General features: G+C 41.3%; 3 protein-coding genes across 3 annotated transcripts; 2 read left to right on the top strand and 1 right to left on the bottom strand.

Moving 5' to 3' along the window:
- The first annotated feature begins 70 nt into the window (after positions 1-70).
- Positions 71-5,568, top strand: cnrip1a (cannabinoid receptor interacting protein 1a). Its single transcript, XM_056372746.1, has 3 exons — positions 71-477; positions 1,615-1,759; positions 2,462-5,568. The coding sequence occupies exons 1-3, from the start codon at positions 299-301 to the stop codon at positions 2,624-2,626; spliced, it is 489 nt and encodes a 162-aa protein (XP_056228721.1). The 5' UTR covers positions 71-298; the 3' UTR covers positions 2,627-5,568.
- A 4,061-nt stretch (positions 5,569-9,629) lies between these two features.
- ppp3r1b (protein phosphatase 3 (formerly 2B), regulatory s1ubunit B, alpha isoform, b) lies at positions 9,630-24,230 on the top strand. Its single transcript, XM_056372745.1, has 6 exons — positions 9,630-9,855; positions 11,141-11,180; positions 20,178-20,354; positions 21,023-21,082; positions 21,562-21,746; positions 21,899-24,230. Exons 1-6 carry the CDS (start codon positions 9,853-9,855, stop codon positions 21,944-21,946), a joined length of 513 nt encoding a protein of 170 aa, XP_056228720.1. The 5' UTR covers positions 9,630-9,852; the 3' UTR covers positions 21,947-24,230.
- Positions 14,244-20,164, bottom strand: LOC130166879 (E3 ubiquitin-protein ligase TRIM21-like). Its single transcript, XM_056372714.1, has 2 exons — positions 18,464-20,164; positions 14,244-17,381 (listed from the first exon to the last, which is right to left on the bottom strand). The coding sequence occupies exon 2, from the start codon at positions 17,366-17,368 to the stop codon at positions 15,725-15,727; it is 1,644 nt and encodes a 547-aa protein (XP_056228689.1). The 5' UTR covers positions 17,369-17,381; positions 18,464-20,164; the 3' UTR covers positions 14,244-15,724.
- Positions 24,231-24,526: the final 296 nt, after the last annotated feature.

Consider the following 24,526-nt stretch of genomic DNA (forward strand, 5'->3'; position numbering starts at 1 on the left):
GATGAATCAGTTAAAATATGAAAAGGTAAAATCAATATGATTGAGTTATGGATTATTGCTTTGACCAAAGAAGCTGAAATAGGCTTTGGAAAATTTTCATAACAATCGATAAATCGAAAGAATAATAGGAGTGATCCATTATGAAAACAATCCGCTTTTATTTTGAAAGATGTAACCGGAAGCCGCGTTCCGTCTAACTTGACACTGGTCCCTCCTCAGCATCACCGCATCATCCGCTTCCCCCTCCCTCGACACGGGACCAGACAGCGACCCCATCCACAACAAGAAACCCGGGACAATGGACGACGTTCCCCCGATCATCAACATCTCCATCTCCCTGCGGATCCAGCCCAACGACGGACCCGTGTTCTTCAAGGTGGACGGGAGCCGGTTCGGCCAGACCCGGACCATCAAGCTGCTCACAGGCTCCAAATACAAGATCGAGGTGGTGGTGAAGCCTGGGACCGTCGAGGCCACGTAAGAAGGAATTTAAATCTGTATATCTCTGGTTCTGTCCGTGATCACGTGTTTATATGACATGACATGAAATATGAAATAAAATGAAATAAAAAGGTTAAAGGGTCACGGTTAGATCAGCTTCTATAATTAGAGATAAAAACGTTTATGAATAGAAAATAAGCAGGAACAGTGATGCAGGCCTCCTCTTCCTCCTCCTCTTCCTCCTCCTCTTCCTCCTGATCGCCTCCTGAATAAATCATGTGTGGATCATGTGTGGAGGAGGCGCTCATGTTCATGATGCCCAGTCTCATGGATCAGTTACAGTGACGTCACTGAGGCTCAGGTCCAGCAGGGCGGGGTCCAGCTGATCCGACAGGTTCTGTCAGGGCCGGCTGGTACTGACTGCTGTCAGAGCCTCTCTTCTGATTGGCTGACTGTTTTCTGAGCCATCCAATGAAAACACACTCAGAGAAACTAAATCGTGCGATGGTTGGATGGTGGGTCCAGATGGGCGGGGCTTCCACCAGCAATGTGCGGCTGATGATGTTGGGTTACGTTTTGGTGCAAATGTCGAGGTCCAGTGTTTTTATTTGATTACCCTGCTTTTATTTTATTTTTTTTGCCTGAGCAGTGTTTTATTTTGAAAACTCTGAGGTTGTGTTTTATTTTGAAAACTCCGGGGGGGGGGGGTTGTGGGTTGTGTTTTATTTTGGAAACTCTGGAGTTGTGTTTTATTTTGAAAACTCGGGTTGTGTTGTAGTCTGGATAGAAAATGAGACCTTTGTAAACGATGAGGTCACACCCACGGTCTCTCCTGATTGGCTGTCATCAGCCTGGACTACCAGTGGTGAAAACAACATGATGATGAATGACAGTGTCACTGACCTTGTTGTCTTTGCAGCTGTTGTTCACTTACATTCTCTGTTTTAATACAATCTACTTCCTGTTTACGGCTCGCACATGCTCAGTGTAGGTGGTCATGTGATGTGTGTTTTTAGGTGTGTTAGTCTGTCATCACCTGTAGCTTACTTGAAAAGGTAGTTGCATTACTTTACATTAGAGCAGCTGCTAACGTCATGGTCATCAGGAGGCGTGTCCTGTCCTGTCCTCAGAGAGCGTCACTCGTGTTCTTCCTCCTTTTCCTCTTCGTCACAGCAACATGAACATCGGCGGCATCATCTTCCCTCTGGAGCAGCAGTCCAGAGACGGTGACTCGGTGGTTTATCACGGCCAGTACGACACTGAGGGCGTCCCACACACCAAGAGCGGAGACCGGCAGCCTGTCCAAGTCAGTATGGAGGTGAGACAGTCACAACAGCGAGTCACCGTCAGCAGGTGTCAGGTAGAGCGCTGACTCAGCGGCAGCCCGAGCGGCAGCCATTTTGTTTTCAGGTTGTCAGTACGTACGTCTCGTTCTTGTGGGCACGATATCTCAGTAATATCTTGACAGAAACTCTTCAAATTTGGCGCAAACATTCATTAGGACTCGAGGATGAACTGAATAGATTTTGGTGACAAAGGTCAAAGGTCACAGTGACCTCACAAAACACGGTTTTGGCCTTGTGAACAAAATATCTCTGTAACGCCTCGAGGGAACTTCTTCAAATTTGGTAAAAGCGTTGGCTTGAACTTGAACTCAGAAAAACTGGTTAGATTTCGGTGGCTAAAGGTCAAAGGTCAAATCTCACGTGACCTCACAAAACATGATTTTTTGTGAACTCAATATCTTGAGAACTCCTCAAGGGAATCCCTTCAGATTTTGCATGAATGTTCACTTTGCCTCAAGCATGAACCGATTAGACTTTGGTGGTCAAAGGTCAAGGGTCAAGGTCACGGTTAACTCATAAAACACGTCACATCAATTATGACAAAGTTTGACACAATGGTTGATATGAGACTCTGGATGAACAGGGATGTACAGGAACTAGTCTGAGTGGAGGAGGAAGTGAGAGTCGTTGTTTTTGCTGCAGTGTGTTTGACGCAGATTCTCTCTCCTGTCCAGTTCAACAAGGCGGGGACGTTCGAGACGGTCTGGCAGGCGAAATACTACAACTACTACAAGAGGGAGCACTGCCAGTTCGGCAACAAGTTCAGCAGCATCGAGTACGAATGCAAGCCCAACGAGACGCGGACCCTCATGTGGATCAACAAGGAGGCGTTCAACTGAGTCCGATCATCGCAGCACTGTCCACACACCCGACACCAAGCAGAGGACATCCGTCGGACCAGGACTACCTTTGAACATCAGCATCACAACAGAAAGACAGCCTTTTCCTGAAGGCGTGCGTCGAGTCAGCGAGGGTCTGGTCTTTGTATTGTTTTATCAGAGAGGGAGAGAAAATAGCTGTTTGCTCTGCTGGTCTTTAAAGGCTTTTTGCTTTAGAGCTGCGCTCGCCAACGTTGCTTTTCTGCAGCTTCACGTGAAGGGAACAGTTTGAAATGCGAAGGTTAACCGCAGCACGTTTATGTCTGGTACAAGATGTTTAAAGAGACGTGCGGTTTTCTCCAGAGGGAGTTTTGCTTTCATGTTTCAATCTGTCACTTCCTACATTGGTTGAACCTTCCATGATCAAACATCTCGGGTTTAGTGATATTTTATGATTTGGCTGGTACGAGAGCAAAGAGAAGCTCCACATGAAAAGTTGCGGAGCGTAGCTTTAAAGCAGGGGTGGACAGGGCTGAAGGAACCATCAGACACTCGTTAGACATCTTCCTTAAGACATTCATATACATTTAAAGTCCATGCGTCCAGCGCAGAGACAGGTCGAGGATGTGTTTAGCTTAGCTTAGCTCCAAGACTCGAATCAGGGGGAAACGGCGAGCAACAAAGTGCAGGACACATCAGCAATCTAGGAAACTTAGAACTACGACGTAATGAAAACCATCAAAAACAGTTTCAGCAGAGCGAGTTACAAAACCCCAGAAACTCGGATACACTGTTAAAAATGACACAGGTGCATTTGTGATCTTGTTTGCTGCCTTTATAATAACTTTATTTATATATGGCCTAAAAACAGAGTTCACATAGTGCTGAGAGAGGTAGAGTTACAGAGGGAGGAGAAAACATATGCTTCAGTATAAATAAGGACAATTAGAGGGAGCAGCTGTCGTATAGAAACACACACACACACACACACACACACACACACACACATTACAAGCAATGAAAGGGCGACATGGAGACAATAAGAAGACAACATCACAACATCAAATAAAAACAAGTCTATAAAAATGAGTTGTAAGAAGTGATTTAAAAGAAGTGACTGATTCTGCCTCCTCTCGTCGGGCAGGTCGATCATACGTCGAGGGGCTCTGATGGCGAAAGCACAGCCACCTACAGCATAACCTATGACCTTTAATGGTGTAATGTTTGTTGGGGGAGAAACCAATGTTTAAATCCAGTATTTCCAGCACAGCAGACTTTACACACATCCAAAGAAGAAAAGCAGAACAGCTTCAGCTTTCAGAGAACGTGACGTGACGAATCACAGCGTTGAGGTTACAAACGGAGCTAAGGGAAGCGGTTAGCCTGGGCTAGCTTCAGAGCCGCCTCATTTTGTTGCATCTTGTTAGCGAACAAGCTCGTCATAAAACCATCCAAGAGTCCGCTGGGTTTAGCAGCAGCTCAAACCTGTCTCCCCACTGAGTTCAGACATGGCGTCAACAGATAGCTCCAACGCTAACTGCTGGTAAAACCACAGTGTCACCTTCTTATTTCTATTTCAGCTGCAGCGTGGAAATCAGACAGAACTGAAGATCTTTGGAAAGTGTATTTGTTCATTTTTGACATAGCTATGCTAACAGTTTCCCCCTGTTTCCAGTCTCTGTGCTAATGCTAGGCTAACCACTGGACCTATCTCGGTTCTTGACGCACAAAATTGAAATTCATGCTAATCTTTTAAAATCACTCTGATAAGAACATGGATTAGTGTTATCCCTGAAATCCAGATCCAACGGTTCCTTTAGTGCAAAAGAATTCTGAGCAAGTTCCTTCAAATATTAAATTTATTGCAGCACAAAGCGGGAGGGACTAAACGCAGCAGCTAGCATGCTGCTAGCTGAAGACCAGGATGGAAGACACCTGTGGATGGAAGAAGGATTTTACCTTATTTATTTACTGCGGTGAAGTGTGTGTGAGACAAAGAGAAGATGTGTGAGTGTGAACATCAGCGTGTTAGTTTGAACTTTTCCTCTTATTGTTAGTTAATGGAAAAATCCACCTAAACCGTGAAGTTGTTCCTCATTCAGTTGGTTGGTCCGTGTGTCTTGGATCTCAGACGCTGTGACTTCATGTTCAGATGTTTCAGAAAATATAAGTAAAATATGTTGGGTTCAGTGAGCCCTTCACAATAAAAGCACATTCTTAAACTGACCCTCAACAACTGCAGAGGTAAAAATCAGCGATAAAGAGGAAATACAGAAACATAAATGTAGGAAATTAAGAAAAAACAGGTTTGATATAAAAGTAAATTTCTTTATGAACCAAACATTATGAGATTAAACTGTGCCAGAGGATGATGGTGGATTTTTCCTTTAAATGATAAACCTGCTGTTATTCTATATTTTTCTTCTTGTCAAAAAACCAACAACCATGTTTGATCCAAACCAGCTGTGTGTTGGTCCGTCTCTCAGCTCCACTGGTTCCTACTGAAATCTTTAAAAGCTCCTCACAAACATATCATTTCATTTTGAAAAAGGTTCAGTAATTTACTGAAACAGCTGCTCACAGTAGTTTTTAATCAAACAGGAGGAAGGGACTATTTCCAGCAGCGGATTAATCCACATTTGGTGCTGTCGTGAGTGTTTGTGGCAGGAGGCAGATACATCACAGTGTCGGTTTGAGTCTTTCATGTGTTTTCCTGACAGGAAGTAGAATATAAAACATGATTTCAGACTCTGTTGGACTCAGACGCTGGAGGTGTGTTCGTGTTTTCTTTCAGTGCACGCTGGATTCATTTTGCCAAATATGATTTGTTCTGTTATCTCGTGCTTGGAACCTTGATGTTCTGTTACGTGTTGAACTGAGGGAGTTTAAAGTGTCTGTGGAATAAACCTGTACACAGAACCAACAATTGCAGTTATTAAAAACTTGAATATTTCAACTCTGCAGTGGTGGAGGACGTGTTCAGAGAAGTATGTATCAACAGCAAAATGTACTTTAAGTGTCAAAGGTAAAAGTACACAGTGCAGATAAATGAGCCCTGTGAGTGTTTTATTATAAATGATGTGTAAACCTTTTACTGTTGTAATTGATGAAGGCCATTTTTAATTATTCTATACACCGTTTGGTATTTTAATCTACAACAGTTTGTCAGATATTATAGGATCAGCATGTTTTTCATGTTCGAAATAGAAACAACAAATCACAATATTTCCCTCTGAGTTGTAGAAGTACAGTGAGTAGAAGTATGAAATTGCATGAGTAAATACTCAAGTACAGTACACTGTAAAAAAAGATAATTAATATTTCTACAGAGAAAAACTGTTATTTTACAGATTTTTCCTTCAATAAAGTGACGCCACTAAAGTTTCTGCAGAGAAACTTTTTCCTAATAATAAAATTAAGTGTCAATCAATGAAATATTAACACAAGCTTAATATTGTAAAGTAAACCTTTTGTTTTGGAAGACAAAGTAAAAAATACTGTGTAAAAATCATCTCAAACTTCAACTTGCAGTATTTGTGTCAACATTGACACAGTGGGTCCTTGGCTTTGTTAAATACAGACACACCAACAAATATCCAGTTTTATCTCAGAGCTGTAACTTTGAATATTTGACATGTGTCTTACTAATAACTTCCATGCTGTTGAGATCAGTAACTGCACACCTTCCTTCTCAGGGAGGGTTGTAGTACAGTGACGTCATCGACCTTCCACACATCAATGTTCACATTCACTTCAGATCAAACCAGAGATATTTAACACCAGTGAGGAAATCAATCAGTTTATATCAGGTTAAATATGTGTGTTTGGAAGAGTGTTACCTGCAAGGCTGAAGGAAGGCCTGAGGTTGTTGATACTAAAAATCTAACTAACGGAGCTACAAACAAACAGCATGTTAGTTATTCCTCACAGATCCCTGAGTCTCTGGAACATGGGGAACAATGAGGAACTGGCTGATGCCGGCGATGGGAACCATGAGCGGGAGGCTGGAGACAACAGTCCAGACTCCTGCTCCTCAGTGTGTTTCCTGCTCCTCTCTGTCTGAGTGAACCAGTGTTCATTAAGTCTTGTTTTTATTACAGTATCTGCTAAATGAGCTTTAAATGGATGAGTGATCTGTTATCTTCTGAAGTCTTAGACTGCCTCAAACATTTCATGGTCAAAAGAGGAGCTGCTTGACTTGTCCTTATTTTCCCTTTTGTGTTTTCATAGGGACGGCAGAATCCACCTCGAACCAGAACCACGGCCAGAACCACACCTTCCTGAAACCAGCAAGAAACGGTAAATCATGCACATGACTCCATCCCATACTTATAGGCTCAAATTAGACTCAAAATGACTGAGCTTGTAAAGTGACCTTAATAAATAAGTCCAATGTTTGTAGTTGTAAATCAACATTCGTAAACCTGGAAAATAAATCTGCAGGAGAAATTCAAGTTTCTGCATGTGAAACAATTGAGCTTTTTATTTTTCTATGGAAAAAAACAGGGTCAAACTAGAAGCGACACAGGGGAAGGGTAGCTTATTAGCATTAGCAGCTAGCTTGCTGGCATTGGCCATTGATGAATGAATTTAATGATTCCATTATAAAATTGCAAAATGACAAGTGGGGGGCTAGTTTGCTAGCATTAGCAGCTAGCATTAGCAGCTAGCATTAGCAGCTAGCATTAGCAGCTAGCATTAGAAAGAAGAAATGAAGGTGAGAAAGAAGTGTGAACTTTCTAAATGCACTGTGTCTAACTGATCGATCTGTCCAGCTGCCGTCTCTAGTTTTCTTTCCCACAGGGAGTTTCTCTAGGACGAGGAGTGATTCAGGCAGATGTTCTTACAGCTGCTTTCACACCACAGCTGTGTGCACTAAAATCACACAAATATTAACATTAGAAATCTCTCTCTCTCTCTCTCTCTCTCTCTCTCTCTCTCTCTCTCTCTCTCTCTCCAGGTGACAAAGAAGCTGCTGCTGCTGCTTCTGAAACAGTTGCCTTGGTTACCGATGTTGGTGTGTTGGTTTTCCAGGACGCCACATCTTGGAGCTGGACCCCCGGAGGTTCCTGTTGTCTCATTGAGGCACAGCGGTCCGAGCTGGAGGGGAAGCACAGGATGCTCGGCCTGACTGTTGCCAAGGTGATGAAAGTATCGACCAGTTTAACATCAAACGGTGTTCAGCAGGAAACAGATGGAACCGACCCACCAGAACTGCAACCTGGAGCAGAACCAGACTCTTCATAGATGTGATGCTGTGACCTCAGAGACGGATGTGTTCACCTCACACACTCTTTAGTGTGAACTGAACACTGACAGTTCAGGTTGTGAAGCAGGTGTCAGTGTCGTACAGCTCATGTTCATTAGTTTTATTCTTCATTGTTGTCATTGAAAAGGTGTTTAATATAAAGAATATTGTTCTGAGTATGTTTTTTCGTACAGTACAGTAAACAGAACACCATGTGTTAGTGTTTGACCGAAGATCTAGTTTATTGATCAAGGTTCCCTGAGCTGATGGAATCTGGTGCTGCAGCAAATGAATTGGTGATTGTGAAGTTTGTCCTGTTTTCTTTTATGGTAAATGATGCACAAACACAGACAGTAAAGTCCAGGTAAAGACAAGAGCAGGAAGCTCCTGGTTCTTTCCTGCAGTGCTGCACGTTCTCCTTGTTTCCTCCAGGACTCTGATCACTAGAACAAACACATGACATTTCATTTAGTGGACTCTAAAGTATCTATAGGTCTGAATGTGTGTGTAAATAAATGGACATCAAGAGCCTTAAAGGTCATCAGCTGGGTCTTAAATTTGTGTGTGAATAGTCCCTCCTCCCAAAGTACATAATAGCTTTACTGAACATACTCAGGATAAATTGCTTCAGTAATTGTAATGAAGCCTGAGTCTGAACTGTGCAGCTGACTTCAGGTAAAAACCCTCAAATTAAATACCGTCACACTCAGAATCAGCAGAGACTGAATATTAAAAAGAAAACCATGATGATGACTTCATATTTTTAAGGCCTGTCACTTTCCACCAAAACATCCTGCACTCACATCACACACTGTTTCTGTCCAAGCACCAAAGCAAATTCTTCATATGTGTAAAGTTACCTGACAATAAACCTGATTGTGACTCCAAACAGCGGCTCCTTGTCTGAGGATCTAGATCATCCATGGCACAGATCTGTTGTTGGGCTCCTGCTGCAGATGGCAGTTTCATTATTTCCTCAAGGTACCCACAAACCAACCAGTACGCTACATCTAAATAATGATGATTTATTCATCGTTTAAATGACTTTTCTTACAACATTTTTTCAATGCTTGAAAGAAGAAAGAAGAATATGTTAAATGCACTTTATGGGGCATATTTCACAATGTTCTGATATTTTATACACTGGGCAGTCAATCCATTATTAAAGAAAATAACTGTCAGAAATATTGATAATGAAAATAATGGTTGGTGATGCAGTAATATGACCATACCTGAGCTTTTCTGTTCACACACAAACAACATTTACAGCCATTTGATAAAACACAACAGATGAGCTCAATACAACCTAAAACAGTGTTGAAACTAGACTTTAACACAGAGTCCAGCCCTTCTGCAGTCACCAGTGTTGGGTATTTATTTATGTATTTATTGGTATAAGTATTTATTTCTAAGTATAACCAAGTGCAATTTGAAAAGTGCAATTTTAAAGCTCCTATCCTTACATATTTTCTATTTATGTATGTATTTATCTTGTGTATGTATATATGTATATGTCTATATTTATTTTTATTTTTATCTATATTTTTCTACTTTATATCCTCTATTGTTTGCTGAGGAGCAACTGTAACGCGACCTGAGGTTTCTGAAGGAGTGATACCTCTTCTTCACAGAGGAGCTTTGGTTCCAGTGTTGGTTATTATGAGACAGAGTGATTCCTCACGTTCATAGACGAGCTTTGGTCCTCCTCCTCCTCCTCCTCCTCCTCCTCCTCCTCCTCCTCCTCCTCCTCTCTCTCTCTCTCTCTCTCTCTCCTCACCGCGGCTCTCTGTGCTCTCTCTCCCCCGCTGCGGCTCTCTCTGCTGCCGCTGCGGTGAATCTCCGCTCCGCTGTCAGTCACGGTGCAGTCAGGCAGCCGGTGGCCGGTGGTCGGTGTCCAACCGTCAGAAGTCACAATCCCCGTTGAAACATCGTCTTTTCCTGACCCGTTAACTCGGCTCTAACTCACTCTCCCGGCAGCTGTTCATCTTCTGGCGGCAAAATGGTGAGGAATAACCTGTCCTTCATTTTTTTAAATCATAATATTAAACCCGATTTAGTGAATTCAGCTTCTGCCGCAGCTCTTCTGTTAGCTAACGTTAGCCGCCGTTAGCTCCGCGCTGAATTTAAAGAAGCGTAACGTTTGCGGCCGTTAGTTTATGTGAGTCAGTTGTTGTGTTATTTATGGTTATTGTAACTGTCACACCGCCATGTGTAAAGTAACCATGATTTGTGGTTTGGTAGATTATAGCCTCTATGCTAGGCTAGCTGGTGCACTAATAGAGAAGCACTGGTTTATTAGCAGGCTAGCTGTTAGCTGCAGGAGCGTCAAGTGCGTAGCAGAAATAACGGAAGTTTAGTAGCATGCCCATCACAATAAAAGCTTTTTTTTTTTAAACTAAGCGTTTTAATCTTGTCTTCTGCTTGTGTGATCATTTAGTTTAGAATTGTCACATATAACAGTTTATAATCCAAATAGTTAGTTGAAAGTGTTGATGTGTCATGTTATGATCGACCAACTACCTAAAATTGAAAGATATTTTATATTCAGTTTCATAAAACAGCGAAAATCAGCAAATTATCTCATTTCAGAAGCTCGAAAAAGAGAATATTTGCATAAGTATGAATGATGATTAATTATCATAATTGTTGTATATTAATTTTCTGTTGACAGACCAATTAATTAATTGACCAATGTTTCAACTACAAAATGAACAGTTAAAAGCTCTTTTTTCATGTAAATAAATTAAAACATTACAAGATGAAAGAACGTGATGGCACCAATAATTCCACTTTTATTCAGTGGTATTTATCTGCAGATATGGATCGTGATTGTGACGACTAATGAAGTTTGTATACTGTCCATCTGACATGTCATCTCCAGGAGGAGTTTTATTTTGAAAATGATGACCGGAAGTGTTGTATTGTGTAATCGTGCAGTACACTGGAGCTCTGTCAGATGTCTCAGCTGCTGATAAAATTAAATGATCTGAGATTGTGTGAAAAAGGAGAATAACTACCCTAGAATTAAAGTGTGCAGGTGGAATACTTTCACAATAAAACACCTCCTGTGCTCTCCACGCAATATTTAGCCCAATATATCAGGGTTTTATGGCTCTGACTGTCACTATAAACGCATTAAAACGTTACTTCGCCTAACATGACTGTTGTCAGGTCCTGATGAGTTTAGGCCAAAAACCCAACAGGTGACCACAGTCCCACCTGAAATAAATAATCTCGTGTCTGAATGTGGAACTCTTGTTTCATCGTCAGTCTTTTCTCTTTTTCAGGGAAATGAAGCCAGTTATCCTCTGGAAATGTGCTCACACTGTAAGTACCAACACGTCACTGACCACACATCAAACACTGTAAGTGCAAGTTACTGACATTTGCACTTTCCCTGACTGTTGAATGTCCTTGTGTAAGGTTAGAGGTCATTGATTGATTGAGCTTTATTTTTAAGAAAAGGAGTTTCTTTGTTTTCATCTATGCTGTATTAGTTTTTAATATTAAAGATCTAAATAAACTGAAAAATCAGGGCAAAGAATCATTTGTAGAGAAAATATTTTCTGATGTGAGCTGCAGTGCAAAGTGCCAACTTAACGTTCACGTTAGCCCCTGAAACTTCATTTTCTTTATGCCACGATAATATTAACTAGAAAATTCCAGGGAAATTTTGAGTGCCACGGGGGCTACTGCCGGGATGAGTACATGATTTATTTCCAGTGTTCAAAAGTCACCCAGATCATATTCTGGTTTTGAGAAATGTCTTGATATAAAAGACTCTGATATAAAACAATGTCACATCCCTCCATCATGTATTATGTGGGAAATATCTCATATTCTGTCTTGTTTTTTTTAAATAAAACAAGAGGCAACCTGTCTTCAAACGGGCATTTAAAGGGTTAAAATCCTGAAAACTAATAAACATTTGGTAGGTTTGAGCAGAACTGAAGTGGTTTAAGAGATTTATGCAAAAAAAGCAGAAAAAAATATTGATATGTGATAATTTTATAGCATTTTCTTTGTGTCCTTGTTTGGACGCGAGGAACCCCAGAGGAGACAAAATGTGTTACCAGTGTATAATAGACCTGTAACAGTAACTGATATTAGATTTTAAAAATATGTCAAAAAAGACACTTTCTTGCAGAAATCCATACCTTCAGCTGTAACACAGCCAAAATGATCAGCAAATCAAGAAAGAAAAGTGAAGAAAATGTCCAAAAAAGGACAGAGGGACCCCTGAGGGTTAATAAATCCCATGAACCGCTATTTAAATTACCACTATTATGTTTTTTTCTGTGCTAAATTTAACATTACTGGGGAGGAGAGCAACACGACTAGAAGTGACAGCGAGAGAGGGCTAGTAGCTTCTCCTCTCCTCTGTCTCAGCGGAGACCGTCACAACTTCATTCACTCATTTAACAAAACAAAAAGCAACGAAGGAAGCAGTAAATGGACTTACATATTTAAGACCTAACTAAATGTAATTTAAGACCTAACATGCGGCTAATGTAAAGCTAGCAGAGCTTGGAGAGTTGGTTATCTGGTTGCTAGGCGCACGCACACAGGTCAGGAGCTACCGTTGCCATGGCAATGTGAAAATCTGCCCAGAATTTGGCTTCTACATGGCTTCAAACAACTGCAAATTATGAGAAAACCGTTACTTCTTTTCAAAAACTGAAAAGACCGTGCCAGACACTGAAGCCAGAAGTTTCTACAGTCTCTATTTTATTCAGATATTCCTTAAAATGAGTGAGTAAGCTCAGTGCGAAGACAGAGAGAGATTCTTTTGAAAAAAAAAGACGATTACATTAGGTGTCAATGAAAGTGAGACAGGTATTGCTGCCGGACTCGGCACCCCCGTTTAAATTTTGTGCAGACCCTGCCTGTCAAAGTTACATTTTATGAATCCCAACAACTATGTCTACATTTTCAGAAAGAATTATTTGTCTCCTTTTTACGGTTTGGCCGCGAGCTCGAGTTAAAAATAAAAATAAAGGTTATTTTTTACTGCTTCACGCACTCTAGCCAACTGACGCTGTCACTCTAACTTTGAAGAAAAAGTGATTTACACTCCTCCTTTGAGTGCTCACAGTTTGAAAAGTTTACATGTTATGTAAAAACAGTTCCTGTCTTTTTGAGAGAGCAGAAGTTTTCCTCCGTTTTATAGTTTGAATCACATTTCTACGTGCAGGTATGAGAGAGCTGGGTGACTCAGCAAAAAGGTGAAATTTTGTAGAAAAAAGGTGGGTTTCTTAAGAAAATTCCAATGCATTTCTAATGCATTATTTATTCCCAGTTTTTTGGGAATAACTTTGGGAAAAATTGGAATTTTAACACCAAAAGTCATAGCACCTCTTTCAGGATCAAGACGCACGTTTTGATGTATATATTTTCTCAAAGCTGCGGGACGAGTTACGCGCCGAAATTTGGCGGAAGAATAATAAACCCGAAACAGAAGATTAATAGATGCCACGGGTGCTCAGCTCCGAGGCACTCCTCTCAGCTAGAATAGCTGAGAGGAGTGCCTTAATAAGGCAGCAGATAAAGACATTTATCTAAACCTATGTTAAACAGAACGCTTGTTCCAGTCGCCTAATTATGTAAAAAACCACATTACTCATCATTATTATTATCGTTGTGTGACTTACAATATTGTCGTCGATTATGGCGACTAATAACTGCAGCTCTATTATTACGACTCCTTAAGTCTTTGCTGGAATCAAATTTTTGAATTAACAAAAGGATGTTTTAATGAGGAAATATGTGATGAATAAAAATAAGTGAAGTAATAAATAACCAGAAGGTTCACTGTCAGCGTTCAGACCTGAACAGAAATCTAAAGTGTTGTGGTTCAGTTCTTCGCTGTAACGGTGGTCGATCCGGTGAAGAGCAGACAGAGAGAATCTGTGGTGAGTTCATGTTGACTTTAGGAAACCTTACAGAGGGGAACTGATGTGATGGAGGCTTTTGATGCACCTCCTCCTGCTGAGCCCTGCCAGCAGTCTGACCCCGACTCCCAACACGCTAAAGGTCAGTTTCAGGGCTGCTGGGAAAGCCTCCTTTCTTTTTAGTCACGGCAATATCCCCCCAATATTATTGTGTCCAGCCTAACACACCTGTGCAATAATCATGCTGTCTAATCAGCATCTTGATATGCCACACCTGTGAGGTGGGATGGATTATCTCTGCAAAGGAGAAGTGCTCACTATCACAGATTTAGACAGAATGTGAACAATATTTGAGAGAAATGGTTATTTTGTGTATATAGAAAATGTTTTAGATCTTTGAGTTCATCTCATGAAAGATGGGAGCAAAAACAAGTGTTGCATTTATTTTTTTGTTCAGTGTAATATACACACCGTAGTAATAATATAATGCTGTAAAATATAAATATTGATAACATTGCGTAACTGGATAGTGATTAAACCAATAAAATACAATGTAAAACAAAAAAGTGTTTATGTTACTGCATGTTATCCTCCAACTTCCACAGTGATGCACCTGGTCTAAAGGTACTGAGAGTTGTTTCTGTAATTTAGCCTCACTGATATAAATGGTGGTGGACAATGTGACAGTGAATTATTCCAAAATTCATTCATTAGCCATACTGTTTTCACCAAATCCACCAGGATTGAGATCTTCTTAAAAATAAAAGAGTGAAGAAATTTGTACCAGTTATGTGTAAAATGAGCTTTTCTTTTCAGTGTGTGGTGCTCAGATCACCGTTCACTCAGGCCTCGTGTTTCAAGTCTTCAACATCAACCAAGTTTATTTTACAATCATGTATTTACAGATTCCTTTAGATCACAATCCATTTTACCAGTATTCAGAAATCAAAAGAAAATAGTCCAAAGTAACCAGTACTTAATCAGTAATTAGCATTCAGCTAATTACCTTTGTCCATGAGCTTTTTACAACTTGAATAACAATGACACAGACTGCATTTTGTACGAAATAGCAAAGGTCCAAAATGTTGATTGTAGTTCTTAATCATTTAAAGGTAATAGGTCCGGACAGTTTGCCATCTGGGTCTGGACCAGGACAGTGATCCACCCATTTGTAACCTCTGCACTTAACAATACATTTTCTATAGTTACACATCAGGGCTCGACTGATTATCGGCCTGGCCGTATATCAGATGCCATATTCAGCATTTTTATGATTATTGGTATTTTTTGTTTACTAATAATCTTTTTCGGAATCGACCCTGAAAAAATGGTCAACCCCCGATGTCATGACTGACACATTGGTGACTACTGCAGGGTTGACGAGGCATCAAACTAAAGTGTTGCCTGTGTAATGGGATACATAAAATAATCTTACAACAAAGTCACTGCAGTAATCAGATTCTGTAGAAAATAACAAGATATAAATTAAGGATCGACCGATATGTTTTTTTCAGGGCTGATACTGATTATCGGTTATCAAGGAGACCGATAACCAATATTTGGAACCGATATGTCAACACAGAACTACTGCTGTATAAGGACACTCACCATGGCGTTCAGGTGTTACTATTATTCTGTCCACCCCATTTATATCAGTAAATGTAAGTAAATAACAGACACACTGTATAATGTAACACAGCTCCACACACTACATCCTCCACAATGACCATCAACAACTGTCCCTCCCCTTTTAAAATATAACGCAGTAACAAGTTTACTCAGAGATGTTTTATGTTCTCGGTTATTGGTTAAAAAAACATAATGATACCGGTAATCAGAAAATGCTGTATATTATCACCGATAATCAGCCAGGCTGATAATCGGTCGATCCCTAATATGAATTGCAAAGTAATTAAAATATGTACATTTGTTCCCTGGAATTAAAATAAATCAAATCGTAAAATAACTAAAGTTATTAGTCTACTCAGTTTGATTGACAGGACAGATGATCAGAGGGGCGGAGTTTTTACCACCATGATTATTACAGGGACAGAAGAATGGGTAGAGTTTCCCAGTGAAGGAGCAGCCAGTAAAGGAGTAGATGAGAGCTGCAGCAGCTACGTCATAAAAGGAGACCAGACCCTCCTCATGATCCACAAACACCCCCACCTTCTCAGGCTGAGACTTCAGAGAGAGACGGACTGGAGGGCTAGCATTAGCATCGTAATCATTTCCATTTCTCAACCATATCGTCCAGTAACCATCTTCAGGGCTCAGTGTGATTTTTCCCTTCCTGTTGATCGACTCTCTGGCCACTCCTAAATCCCAGTCAGTCTTTCCTTTAACCTGAACCTCAAAGTAAAATCTGCCTGAAGAGAAACTCTGCTTTCCTAAGACATTAACATAGTAAGAAAATCTCTCTGGGTTGTCTGGGAGATTCTTCCTCACATCCCCATGATTCACTTGTTTTCCATCATCAGACAGGATGAGATAAGGACTGGCTGTATCAGGATCCAGAGTCACATCCTCTGCATACTGCTGGACCCTCTTCAGCTCAGCCTCAAACAGCTTCTTCATCTCTTCACTGAGCGTCTCCTCCAGCTGAGCCACAGCTCTCACCACAGTCCTCTCATATGATGATGGACGGACTCTGACCTCTGTCCAGTCCTTGGTGGGTGGAGCAGCTTTCAGGGATGGGAAGCTTTGGAGGAGGTGGAAGTGGTCTTCAGAGAGTGAGAGCTGCTCCACCTCAGTGCTTCTCTTCATCAGCTCAGAGATTTCCTGTTCCAGCTCTGTGATGAAGTCTTCAGCCTGTTTGTCTGTGGTTTTCTGTTTGTCTTCGATCTCGTCAATGAGATTATTCAAGCTTCTCTGGACAGACTCCATCAGAGCAGTGAAGACCCGAACACCTTCTCCTATCTCACCGTTTGCTTTTTCCTTGCTGAAGTTGACTAGCCGTTTGATCTCCTGAATCTTCACTCGTCTCTTCTGGATCATTTGCTGAATTTCAGCCTCTGTCTTCTCCAGCTCTGCCTTCTTTCCTTCATATCCTTCTTTCAGAGGAACAAACTCATGTGTCTTGTGGTCTAAAACAGAGCAGAGCATGCAGACACATGTCTGGTCGGTCTGACAGAACAGCTCCAGAGGTTTATCGTGCTTCGTACACATCCTGTCTTCCAGGTTCTCCACAGGGTCGATCAGCTGATGTCTTTTCAGGCCTGACACTGTCAGGTGAGGCTCCAGGTGAGTCTCACAGTAGGAGGTCAGACACACCAGGCAGGACTTCAGGGCCTTCAGTTTGGTTCCAGTGCAGACGTCACAGGGAACTTCTCCTGGTTTGGAAACTTGTTGCTCTGAGCTGCTGCTGCTGGTTTTCTGTTGAGCTTCATGTTTGAACTGAGCAACCACCTCAGAGATGAAAGTGTTGATGTGAAGCTTAGGTCTTCTTTTAAAAACCTTTTTACACATGGGACACTGACACCTGTCACTAATGTCCCAGTGTGTAGTGATGCAGTTCTTACAGAAGTTGTGTCCACATGGTGTAGTGACTGGATCAGTGAACACATCCAGACAGATGGAGCACAGGAACTGATCTTCAGATAGTAGATGGTTTGCAGAAGCCATGTCGACAGACAATCTGGAAGAAACAATAAAATACAATTTTATTGTGAAAGATAGAAGTATGATTACTATTGTAAAATTGTCTACCTGTGCAGTGTCTTCAGAAAGTATTCAGACCCTTTTTACACACTTTGTTGTGTTGTAGTTGTAGAGCTGTAGTTATATTCCTATTTTACTTTGGGTCCAAACTCTGTTTCTTCTTCATAGTCACAATATCTTTTTACTGTCCAACATGTCAAGTTTATTATTACAGGGAGTTTTTTTTTTTTTAATTTTTCTCTTTTAAATGCAACTTCTTACTAAATGTTGACAGTAAAATTTCCATTGTTACTGCAAATATATATCCACTCAAATATCAGTAACTGGTCTCTTTGATTACAAGTGTCAGGCCTGAAAACACGTATCGGTCGACCTCTAATTTCCAGCACGGCCTGAATGTTTACACCTGCTAACTGCGAGTACAGTGGCTTCCCAACGTATTCAGACCCCTTCACTTTACTGGGTTGTAGATTAAGTTGTAAATGCTGTTTTTGCCCATCTACCTACACTTAACGTTGCAGCGCCCCCTGGCTGAGTTTCACAAACCATAGTAAGAGATCTGTAGCTCTTCATCTGACTCCTGATTGTATTTGTCTCTGCTTGTTTTCCCTGTGATGTTTGAAAGAAAATGGCACTAAATTCTGTGTCCATGCCTTGATGTGTAGAACAGTTTTTATTGAAGAAAGTAAAAGCAGGAACAGTAAAAGTGCTGCTGCTGACTCACAGGTGGAAAGCTTTTATTGTGAAACAGCTGGAGGAAGTAGAATGTATTACAGCTGTAGGAAGTGATAACTTAACAGTAATAAAAGCAGGAAATGAGTGAAAGTAAAGTGTAAAGCACAGAGACTCAGTAAGGAGGTAGAAACGTCCTGAGAACTGACCCAGAGACAGTTTAAGGTGGACTATAGTGGGTCTGTGGACAAACAGACACAGTTATATTGTGACCCATTTCACAAGTGTCAGTATGAAATGAAGAGAGTGAAACTTCCACCTGAGTAGAGATGAAGATTTGTGTTAGTGCTGGTTATTCAAACAGTAAATATGATCAGCTGTACTCACCAGTGTTTGGTAGAGACTCTGCTGTGTTGTTGACAAAGACCTGATGGACTCACTTTAATTTTCTGTCAGAGAGAAACAGACTCGTCTCCGCTGCAGCTCAGTTGTTGCTCTGACAGACTTTCCTTTCATTTCTGGAGTGAGACGTTGACGCTGACCTTTGTTTCCTGTGTTGCTCCTCCTCTCACTGCAGCTCTGTTTTTCTCTGCTTTTATTGTGAAACAGCAGGGTTTCCTCTGGTGAACATGGAGTAAAGGTGGAACTGCACCTCACAGGTGGGAGGAGTGAAGTTTGTGAATGACTGTCTCTTTTAAAATAAGACTTTATGTTACAGCAGAGACAGACTATTGTAAGTAAATATCAATAAAGTGAGAAATTGAATTAAACTACATATTGAAGTGTTTCTGATAGTTAGTGTATTCTCATTGAAATAAGTGAGGTGGACAGAATATAAAAACACCTGTATAATGCAATACACTTCAACAGCAACACAAACTAGAAATAAGAAATAATAATATCAAGAAACATTAATAACAGTTAAAAATAAGCTTCTGTGTGACATTAGTGATGTAACGAAACCAAAAACTCCCGCTCCGATAAAACATCCACAATACGATCTTCATCACCGTACTGGAAATATATGAATAATTATGACGTCCTCACTTCCCCCAGTCAATGTGATCTCACACTGGGACTGGAAATGAAATGAACAACAGTCTGATATATTTTAATGTATAAATATACAATTAATATATAAATAGGGATGAAAAATAAGATTTACTGAAAAGGAATTAAAGAGAATTTACCAAACTGTAGCTGCTACTTTATCAAGAGAAATCTAAAACTGAACTGAAAATTATTGATTTTGAAATGAATATTCTGAATTATAGATTTTGCTCATTCATCATTCATCATGACACAATCTCCCTCACATCTTCCCACGAGTGAAGCAGACAAACCATCTCCAGGTGTTTCCAGATGTTAATGAAGCTGTAGCTTGTTAAAAACATTGACAACTTTAACTTTATCAGACTGGATTTACGTGAGGAGCTAGCACATTAGCAAACACTGTAATCAGAAGCTAGCATGGACCACACTCGTTACTGCAGAGGTCACATCTGCAAACAAAGCTTCTTGCTTTAGTGATAAAAAGCACATGAAGCTTCACGTCGACGCTCTTCATCCAAACAAACCTCAGGTTCCACATTTTGTCAAATCTTATTAGTTTCTTTTGGAATAATTGGATTAAATATTTACTTTGACAGCTTGAATTATCTCCATGAGCTGACTGGTTACAGACACAATGCGGCCCCCACCGCCAGTGTCCCGCCGATTCATGGTTATCAGCAGAGTGATTAGCCTTCAGAGAGTCACATGACCCGGTGTTAGAGCTTAGAGCGAGGCGCCAGGAGGTCCAGTAGCTCAGGGTTCATTTAACTGGTGCGGTGACGGACCAGCAGCTGTGAGCAGTCATGACCAGTAGAAGCAGGAAACCAGGTGAGTCTGGTTGTTTCTCCGAGGGGGAACTGCTTCTAAAGGCGGGAAAGGGAGGAAATAAGACACAGGTGGGCGACAGGTGTTTTCACGGCCGTGTGTCCTGAACCTCACAGGTGGAAGTGTCGCCCACTCGGTGTTCAGCCGACGTTTGTGCAGATAATCTGCCACTGCTTTGTTTCAGCCTGTGAATAACTCCGTCTCTCTCTCCGTTTCATTCCAGTTGATGCTGATGAGATTAAGAGGCTGGGAAAGAGATTTAAGAAACTCGACCTAGATAACTCCGGCTCCCTGAGCGTGGAGGAGTTCATGTCTTTACCCGAGCTGCAGCAGAATCCGCTCGTGCAGCGAGTCATCGACATATTCGACACCGACGGAAACGGGGAAGTCGACTTTCAAGGTAAACAGATCAACACAAGACTTGACTGCCTTTAAAGTTCTCATCTGAAAGTTCTCCACATTAAAACGTCTAAAACATCTACATCTATGTTCTCTCTTCTACGTTCTCTGTTCTACATGTTCTATATGTTCTACATGTTCTACATGTTCTATATGTTCTACATGTTCTATATGTTCTACATGTTCTATATGTTCTACATGTTGTTGAGTCGTGTTCTTACATCATCACAAATGTTTCCATCAATTCTCAAACCAGAGAAATCAGTGATTTTAATCATGGTAACGTTTCATTGGTCGCCTGTTGATGACATCACATCCTGTATGATCATGTGTCAGTGTGTTTGTCTGACAGAAGTTCAGCATTGACCTTTATATAGTTTCAGGCGGGAAAACGTATTTTCAAATTAAAAACTTTATGAAGACTTTGATGTTTCGGGAACTTCAGACTCATTTTAATGTTTCTTTTCTTTTTAAATGTGCAATGTTGAACTTCCATATTATCAGCTGAAAAATCCCTAAAATATCATAAAGCTCAAATCTTCCAGGGCTAATTGTGATTGACTGACTACATGTAGCTTGTTTTCTGTAACTTGATGATCTTCAGTCGCTTTCTTGTTTTTTTATAACTGCAGTTTGAACTGATGTTTTTTTATTTCTTATTTTTGGCAGAGTTCATTGAAGGAGTTTCCCAGTTCAGTGTGAAGGGAGATAAGGAGCAGAAGTTGCGCTGTAAGTTTGAATAACACGACTGTATCTGCACAATGTGTCATGGTTATTAAAGTCACCGTGCTGTTCAGGTGATTAACTGTCATAAAAACACAGTTCTTTAAATCATGTTCCATGATCATTAGTTCAACACCCACATGATTGTCTGAACTTTACATTTAATTCAGATTAAACATCAGTATTCAGTATGTTGTATCTTTATAACTGTTAAACCTTAAAGCTCCTCCAGTGTAAAGGTCTGTGTCCATGTGTAGTGTGATTATAGATTATAGATCAGCTCTAGCTTCTATATTAATACTGTGAAAGTATCAAAGCCTCAGTCCACAGAGAAATGCACACAGCCTGTATTCAGAAACTGAGCCTTAAAACCAGCCGTCAGGACTTCTGGAACTTTGTGATGTCACAACGAGGCAGTCACCAAGCCACTCAGACGAAGACGTCTGTTGACTGACATCGTTCCTCTGTCGTGTCTTTGTCCTCAGTCGCCTTCAGGATCTACGACATGGACAAAGACGGCTTCATTTCCAACGGCGAGCTCTTCCAGGTCCTGAAGATGATGGTGGGAAACAACCTGAAGGACACGCAGCTTCAGCAGATCGTCGACAAAACCATCATCAACGCGGACAAAGACGGCGACGGCAGGATATCCTTCGAGGAGTTCTGCGCGGTAAGTCAAACGAGGCTCCGCCTCTTCAGTGTTCGGTCTCCGCCCACACGTCTGGGACTCGGTTCGTCGGATCTCAGGTGGCGTTTCTGACACGACACCTGAGGTGGACCGTGCTGCGTCAGGGTGTGACCTCAGCTGTTTTGTGTCCTCAGGTGGTCGGTGGACTGGACATCCATAAGAAGATGGTGGTCGACGTCTGACACCGTTCATTTTCCTCCTCCTCCGTTTACTGAAGATCTGTCTGAAGACGTCGTCAAGCAAAATGTGTTTCCTGTTTTCAAAGGAAGTATTTTGTCTGTGAACCCCCCCCCCCACCCCCCTCCCCCCCCCTCCCTTTGAAGCCAAACGTTTACCAAGTGTTTCTGGGCGGGAACTCTCAGTGACTCGACGTTGCACTTTAACAGCTGACGGACGTCTTTAAACGCAGAGCGAGGGTGTGTGTGTGTGTGTGTGTGTGTGTGTGTGTGTGTGTGTGTGTGTGTGTGCGTGTGTGTGCGTGTGTGTGCGTGTGTGTGCGTGTGTGTGCGTGTGTGTGCGTGTGTGTGTGTGTGAGTGAGTGTGTGTGAGTGTGTGTGTGTGTGTGTGTGTGTGCGTGTGTGTGCGTGTGTGTGCGTGTGTGTGCGTGTGTGTGCGTGTGTGTGCGTGTGTGTGTGTGTGAGTGAGTGTGTGTGAGTGTGTGTGAGTGAGTGTGTGTGAGTGTGTGTGAGTGTGTGTGTGTGTGTGTGTGTTGGATGTTCCACTGGTTTTGAAGGTGTCTGGGTTTTTCTATTTATTTGTGTGTCGCCTGTTTCTCATCAGACTGTCGTGACAGTGAATTCAGCATCAAGTGCCAACGAGAATTTACTGAGTGTCGGCTCTTTGGTTCAGTGCGTTTATCTCTGCTGTGTTGCTTCGCTATGACTTGGACGGGACGGGGGAGGGGCGGGGGAGGGGCGCGGGGGGGGGTCTGCATGGTTTTAAACTAACGACTGACTCGTGTTTGATTTTCTTTTGTTGTTAAGCAACAGACTGGACGTAACATCGACTCAGTGTGGAGGTGAAGTCGGAAGCTGGTCATTAAGATGACTCCTGCAATTAGCAGTTCTTTTCTTGATTAATCAGTTAATGAATTAAATGTCAGAAATCGGAGAAAACATCTGTCCCAGCTTCTCAGAGTCCAATTCGCAATCAGAGCGGTGGCCATTTTATTTTCAGGTGGTCTATATCTCACCTTGATGGAACAAACATTCACTTTGGACTTGAGAATGAACTGATTAGATTTTAGTGACTAAAAGTCAAAGGTCAGTGTGACCTCACAGAACACTTTTTAGCAATTCTGACAAAACTTCACACATGGTTCATATATTCTGACAATTATCAAAGTTGTTGCCAATTGTTTTCCCACGATCGACCAATCGATCGGCGGTTGCAGCTGCCGCAGGATGTTCAGGAGTCTGAAGCCACTGAGTCGAGCAGCTGCAGGAAGCGAAACAAAAACACCGTTTCCTGTGGTTTAATGAGATTTTGTAAAATAGAAAAACAAGCTTCAGCTGTTGATAAGGAATCAGCTGTAAAACACTGGACGCTGTCGTCACCTGAGTCTGTTCAGATCTGTTAAAGACTTGAAGCTGAGAGGAGTTTTCTTCTTCGACAGTCGCTCTGCTTCAGACTTGTGATGTGTTGCATGACGTGGAGGTGATCTGCTCTTCTCTCTTTCTTCTGCATGTAGATCCGATTTCATTCAAGTTTTTTTTGTTTAGTTTCTTTGTTTTTCAGGCTGGTCCCAGAACATTTGATGAAATGAGCAAAATGTTTTTGCAAATGCAAATGATGTGTTCAGTGCATGCTGCGTGACGCTAATGTACCGGCTACGTCTGAACACTTGCACTGACGACGCAGCGTTTCCTGTGTGGTAGAAACTTTTCTAGTGAAACAGTGAAATCCAGTGTAGAGTTGCAGTTTTTGGTGCATGTTAAATAGTTAGAAACTATCACTATTTTCAGTAGAATTTAACCCTTAAACCAAACTGTTAATTAGCTGTAATCGTTTCCCATGTTGATGATGTAAACATGGTGTCGGGTTGTGTTATTATCTGATGATGTTAGACGATGTGTGACGTGATAGTGACATCATTTGTCTTGTATTTAATTTTGTATTTCAGAGAGTTTTGGCTCATTTCATGAAATTCAGTGAGACTGTCGTGTTTACATTTAAACGATGGTTGTTGCCAATCAAAGGTTTCAGTAACTCAGACGACTGAAGTCTCTGGTTTGTATTTCTTCACTTTTTATTTCTTTGGTTGCTGATTTTTTTTTATGTACAGATATTTGTGATAAACAGTCGGTGTCAAAGCTTCCTGCTGGTTTCACTTCAGGTCGATTTCTGCTGGTTTAAAGGGAAGTGACTGAGACGACGAAGCTACAGGTTCACTCTTAGATTTTTACTCCTGTTTTCAACACTGAAACTTCACATGTGGAAAAATGAGAAATAAACTGTTTGAAAGTTTCTGCAGAATCGGTGTCATTTGTAAATGTTCGTGCATTTAATCCTAAAAGACAAAGAGCCCCTGAGTGTTTCTACTGTTTCTGCGACAGTTTAAAGTCTTAAGAGTCTTAAATGATTCTTAAACAGTTTGTGATGAAATAAACTACCAGATGAAACTGCTGAGTGTGAAGCAAAGCACAGAGCTGCACAAAGTTGTTTCTACCAGCAGGCGGCGCTGTGAAGCCATTTATTACATTCAGTTTGGATCAGGAGAACCAGTCGCTTTTATTCATTCAAGAAAACTGATTTCACTTCTT

The sequence above is a fragment of the Seriola aureovittata genome, chromosome 3 (assembly GCF_021018895.1).
Source record: "Seriola aureovittata isolate HTS-2021-v1 ecotype China chromosome 3, ASM2101889v1, whole genome shotgun sequence".
Lineage (NCBI taxonomy): Eukaryota > Metazoa > Chordata > Actinopteri > Carangiformes > Carangidae > Seriola > Seriola aureovittata.